Genomic DNA, 6,000 nt, shown 5'->3' on the forward strand with positions numbered 1-6,000 from the left:
GCAGTGGGACTATACACATAGCCTTCACTCCAGGGCTATAGCTCCACTTCTTCTCTGGCCTGACCCACTTCCAAGGTCTCTGCATAACAGTGCGGCGTGCTCCCCAGCATGCTGTGCCCCTTGCAGGCAACATGCATCCTGGTACGGTATCCCCACATCACCGCCTGGCTGTGTCCAGGGGCTTCCACGGTCAGGTGTTTGAGTGCATGTGCGGGCGATAACATCAGGGTTGGCCCCTGGAAGCCTGAGTAGAGAACTGAACAGGGCTTGTATGAGGTATCGGGGAGGGAAGTCAGTGTAACGTTCCAGTATTACTGGGTGATGAGGGCAATGGACTTGTACAGCCTACACATTTGCTGCTAGCAATACCCTTTCCTACCTGCTTTTTTTTATTTTCCCAGGGTGTTTCAGTAGCAACAGTATAAGTATCAAAGGTTAAGGCTTTGAAATGTGATTTCCTGTCCTCAGTCCTTGGCCTTAAGGCAGTCAGCAGGAGCTGCAGTGCTCACATGGTTTTGCAGTAATTTTCGTTCATGCATAGATCAGTTAAAGCTTTGTCAAGCACCAGTAATCTTGAGTTAAGCGCTCCTGCGTTTTGCATTGCCAGTTCAGTTTGGGAAATCCTAAATCAAGAAGAAGAAGGTGAATAGCTCTGTAAGATCACTGTTGCATGTTAAACAGGGTGGGCTAGCAGTTATTAAGAGCGAGAGGAAGACAGGTACCATTGTCGCTGTGTTTGTGCCTACAGCAGCAATGATCTGCCTTTGCGACACCACACAGTTCACCCAGGTAGCAATAGCCTTCACCTGAGCTGGGAATTTGGCTTTCTGTGTTTAAATACAGCTGAATCCCATTTGGCAGAGTTCATTTGGCACTTAAATGAGTCTGCTTAGCGTGGACGTTTGGCTGATTGATGGTTCAGGGTTACATCCTGACTCTTGGACAAACCTCAAGCAAACAGGGCTTGCACAAGATTTCATTATCCACAACTCGCAGTGGATGGTTAGAAGCGTGGGCTGGAAGCTTTTTATTTTAGTCAGGAAGATCCTGGAGAAGTGCCCATTTCACCCCTTCTGACTTCAGTACACAGTAGCATGAAAAGAAAAGCTGCTACAGAGCATTACATGGATTTGGGGAGTTTTTCAACTAATGCAACTGAAATGGGTGAGTTGTATCAATTGAGGCAAGTGTTAGCACCAGCTGGATTTTTCAAAGTCTGTCAAAGGTGCACAAACTAATCCTGCCTCAGCTCATCCTTACATCTTCTCTGAGACATTTGCTTTTCTTAAGAGAGTGCCCTAAATTCTTCTTATAAAAGAAAGTATTCCTTGCATTGATGCTAGGAAGGAAGAGCCATAAGGAGAGTAATTAGAATGGGATTCAAATAATTCGCAGCCATTTCTCTGCCAATAAAATAAAGCCTGTGTTCTTTTGGTTTGTTTGTACAAGCTATAAAATTTGCCTTGCAATTTGCTAATATTAAAAAGACTAAATAAACTGCTGACATATTCCCAGATTAAATGTTTCTGTTTTCTCACAATAAACTTGGCTACTCTCCAACAAGGATGACTTGCTTGAAAACATAAAAAGCTTTAAGTACATCTAAAATCTACTCAAGTGCCCTTGAAAAGTGGTTGAATGGATCTTTGCCACAAGAAGATTTGCAAATGGGGAAAGTTTTACCTCTAGGAATTTGCTTTGCTGCCATTTCAAAAGCCCTTTCATAATGACAGCAGCTTCTCACTTTAAAGGACAGAGGTCCTTCAAATCAGCAAAGCTTACAAGTAGATTGGAATTTCTCACTTCTACAGATGCCCCTGTAACACAAACCACAGAGGAAGCATTTCTAACACAGGAACCAGCAAATCTAGGATTATCCCATCCGACTGTTTGTGTCAAAGCTCTTGAGCCACAGCACTTGCAAAAAAACCTAAAGTAGCTGGGGAGCATACATTTATTTTGTTCCCAAATAACCTGTGAGAATCATATGGATCTTTCTGTGATGTGATGTATGGTATCTGGATTGAACATGACTGAGTTCCTTTTCTGGTAAGGGTGCTTGGATAAAGAACATGGGGCCTGGGCCTGTTTAGCTTTCCATGCTTCAGGGGCACGTTTGCAGCAACCTAACTGCAGGTTGTGGCACTTGTGCACAGTTTGGGATTCTGGTCTGCCCTGTGGTAGAACAGAATCACTGCACGCGTGGACCTGCTGGGAGTAAAATGGTGGTGGAAGAGGAAGGACCCACCTGCCTTTCAGCCAGCAGAAGGGGGGACCTGGCTCTACATCCCCCTTACCTTCTACAGGAGGCAAAGACGCTGTCCTGTAGAAAGCCAGGTTTGTAAATACCTATGTGCACACAATCATGGTTAATCATAAAGTGCTTGTAAAATATGACTGTGAATTCTTCAGTGGTTCGGCATGCAGCTCTAAGCATGTTTCTGGTTAAATATAGACATCTAAAAATTGTGTAACGGTGTATCAGGCCTCCTAGAGTGAGCCAGTTCTTGTTACTTCATAATTGGTAACCACTGGTCCTGTTTCATTCCTTTTGCCGAGACCACAATACTGCATTCCAGTTAACTTTCTGTAGCACCTAAAATTTTGGGAAAACTCCTGCCAAATGCACTAAATAGAAATTAATGATGTTTATGGAGGCTGTTGATACTCTTCCAGCTATTAGAATAGCATCACTGAAGGCTCAGTCTGCATCCTGTGCCCATGTGAGTAGCTGGGGCAGCTTGTGAGCATAGGGATTCCAGAACAGCGGAGTTTGGGACCCCAGATTTGCCTTTTTTCCTGCTCAGTCTGGGCGTTCCCTCTCATTGGATTTAGCCCTTTGGGAATTAGTGAATTTGCTTCTTGGCAGTCTCAGTTGGTAAGATGCGGGGGCCTCTGGAAAGGGGCAGAGCATCCTCATGGGGTTGCCTTGTTTCCAAGATTTATTAGGTTGCTAATGGCATTTCTCATTTCTCTTCAGCCATGTAACACAGACAACATCATGGATCCATCCTGTAACCAGCGCACTGAGCTTATCCTGTTCTGAGGAGATTGAGGAAGACGGCACCAGAGAGCTAGCAGAGCCCAGGAGCTGAGGATGTCTGTTGGTAGATAGTTTCACTCGTTCTTACCCAATATTATCAGAAGACCGCGCTTTCCTGTAGACTAGCATATTACACCTGATCTTGCTGCGCTTGAACTCGAAGGGAGTTGTGTCATTGATTTATGTGGGATCAGTTTCATGGGTGAAATTCACCTCTGCAAGAGCTCTGTGCATTACGTACACAAGTTCTCTGAAACCCCGAAGGGCTTGTTTAGTGCACAGGGTCTGCCCAGCTTGCGGGTACAGGGGTGAACCTTACCCGTATCCCTTTAGGACCTTATCCTCTCCTGTCTTCAGTTCTGTGTGGCTGTAACTCCATTGTCTTGAACTGAGTTAATTGCCATTTGCAGCAGCATGAGAGGGGCACATTGGATGCAATTCCCAGAGGAACTTTCTGTCACTGGTTGGTGGATGAGTTTTTTTACCAAAACTAGTAGGTGTAACACAGAAGCCTTTTGTGTAACTACTGAGTGTATGATTTTTATAAAAGATTTCATATGTATTTTGCTATCAGAAGTTTATGGCAATTCTTACAAATACTGAAGCCCAGATGATTTTTTTTTTTTTTACCATTATTTTTATGGCAGTTAATGATTCGGCTTTAGAAAAAATGAGGTCTGGAAAGTTGTTGACCTCAGTTCTGGTGGAGGACACTCTTCTCTGTCAGCATAATTATGCAGGAATGAAAACTGTTTCACTTTTGTACTCTGCTAAACTGGTACACATACGCATTGAATGTTTCTGTGGAAGCTGTGAAGTTTCAAGTACAATGCAACCTGTGAAACCACCTCCAGGATCAGCAGAAATCAGTCACCTCCTTGAAGCTGGGCTTTAAGTAGAAGTAAAACAAAATCACTCTGGAAACCCTGGTGATGATTTAAAGGGGTGGCTGAAAAGGACCAGGACTGCTAGAGAAGCTACAAGCAGGTTTCACTGTACACAGGCAGCACAAGACTTCTTAAGACTGTGTTGCTCACAGCACACAATACGATGGCTGCTTTGTCGACTTTTTGATTCTACAGTAGGTCATTCCTGTGGCTTTTTATGTGTGTACGTATGTCAGGTATTGACTAACAAATTAAATAAGGAACACAGACTTTGCAGAAGCACTGATCAACATGCCAGAGGAAAACAGTATTTTTTGACAATAAGGACCAAGATATGGGGCTCTACTGTAAGGAAATTAGGATGACAGGCTGACGCAGCTGAGTCATTCTGCAAAGGGAAGTTGAAAGTATATTTAAGGAGCTGAGAACTGTGCATCTCTCCAGGTGAAATGGGATGCCTCCCTGGTACTTGCCATTCAAGCCAGGACGTTGCCAGTAGCTACACCCAAGACATCTAATGGGTAAAACAGAATTTAGGCCTTTGTTGTCTGCTTTTAATTAGCGTGGGGTTAAGTTACCCATGGATGTGGGGCCTATGCCCTTTTGAGGGGGCAAAGAGGGTGTTCAGGAAAAGCTGGATCAGCAGATCCACAGTAACTTGCATCCAGTGAACAAACAAATGCTCCATGTGCAACAGCAGCCCTGGGAGTTGCTGTGCTCCAGCCATTCTCTGTTCCACTAGCCCTGAGCTGCTTCATGGCTTGAGGGAGGACGGTGCCTCCAAACAATGACCTGGCACCACTGAGCAGAGCTCATTTGCTTGTGCTTTATACAGTCCTCTGAGGTGCAGACCTTGGACTCAGACCCAGCACAGATATATAAACTGCTCACCAGACCTATCTGGCTTTCTGACAATGTTAACTTGGGCTCTAGCAATAATGTAGGTGCTTTATGTATGACGGATCCTTTCAGGATGGAAGACTTTGGGCATTTGGGTTTTAATCAGGAAGCATTTAAAAAATCTGGTCAGTCAGCCTGCATGTAGACTGCTTTTCTGCTTCTGTTGTGAGACATGTGAACTGGGTTGTTGAGCTGTGCTGTCCTCATAGGACTTGATTTAGTCCAGAGTTTTGTCTTCGCAAAGTGTAAGGCAGCACTAGGTAGTTGCAGCATCAGTCCACTAGCAGCTCCCCAGGCCCGCTCCAGCAGGAACCGCATGGCATTTAAAGCTGCCCTTTTGTTGGACCGGGTGGAGGAGGACAGCCATGTACACTCTGCCTGTCTTTCCCCAAGGAACCCCCTACCCCGAGCATGCTATTCACAGCCCACCGCACCAGTCAAAAAAAACGCTGGCCTTCTGCTGTGCTTGCTATCTCCACCCACATCTGAGAACATTTCAGCGATTCGGAGCACGTTCTAGTCTCTCTTCCATTTTTACCTTGTAATTAAGGACTACCTAAAAAAAGATCTCTGCATCCATCTAGTTTCTTCCTTATTCAAGTGTTGGTTCTCCAGATAAGCTACCCTAGTTCATATTCTCCACCACTGGTCTCTTTTTTTCATACCTGTAATCTCCAAATGTTCTAGTCTATTTTTGTAAGCTGGCATACTTGTTTCCTAGGTTATCCTCTCTCTCTCCCTTCATCTCTCCCTCCCTCCCTCTCCCTTCTTTTTTCTCTCTCTCTCTGCGAAGTAGTTTGCAAAACAATTTTGATTAAGCTGAATTGTATAAACTGAGAAAATGGGTCTAGAATAATGTAATGCAAATTTGTAAAGAGGAATTGTCAAAATACGCAGTGATGTAATGGCTATTTTACATTTTTACTGCACAATAAAACATCCTGACTTCAAGAGAAATGGAAGTACAACATTGTAGTCTATAAAACAATAAAACAGTGGCTTTGCAAGAAAATAGATATTGGATCCTTAACATGGCTTCCTATGCATCTGCCTTCTGTATACATTTAACACCCTTAAAATATGCTTCTGCTATACAATTATCCTTAGCGCTTACACTTCTCACTGGAAATACTGCAAAGACTCTAGTAAGTGTAATTGCTACATCATGAG

At 44.0% G+C, this 6,000-nt stretch overlaps 1 protein-coding gene across 5 annotated transcripts in view; it reads left to right on the forward strand.

Moving 5' to 3' along the window:
* Positions 1–5,787, forward strand: part of STXBP4 (syntaxin binding protein 4) — a 126,196-nt gene extending 120,409 nt beyond the window's left edge. For all 5 annotated transcript variants that reach the window (XM_090059264.1, XM_090059259.1, XM_090059263.1 and 2 more), the window contains exon 24: positions 2,981–5,787. In XM_090059264.1, the coding sequence (XP_089915390.1) occupies positions 2,981–3,046 (66 nt within the window). In that variant the 3' untranslated portion in view covers positions 3,047–5,787. The remainder of the gene's footprint in view (positions 1–2,980) is intronic.
* Positions 5,788–6,000: the final 213 nt, after the last annotated feature.

The sequence above is a fragment of the Crocodylus siamensis genome, chromosome 8 (assembly GCF_052110815.1).
Source record: "Crocodylus siamensis isolate JL-2025a chromosome 8, ASM5211081v1, whole genome shotgun sequence".
NCBI classification, from domain to species: domain Eukaryota; kingdom Metazoa; phylum Chordata; order Crocodylia; family Crocodylidae; genus Crocodylus; species Crocodylus siamensis.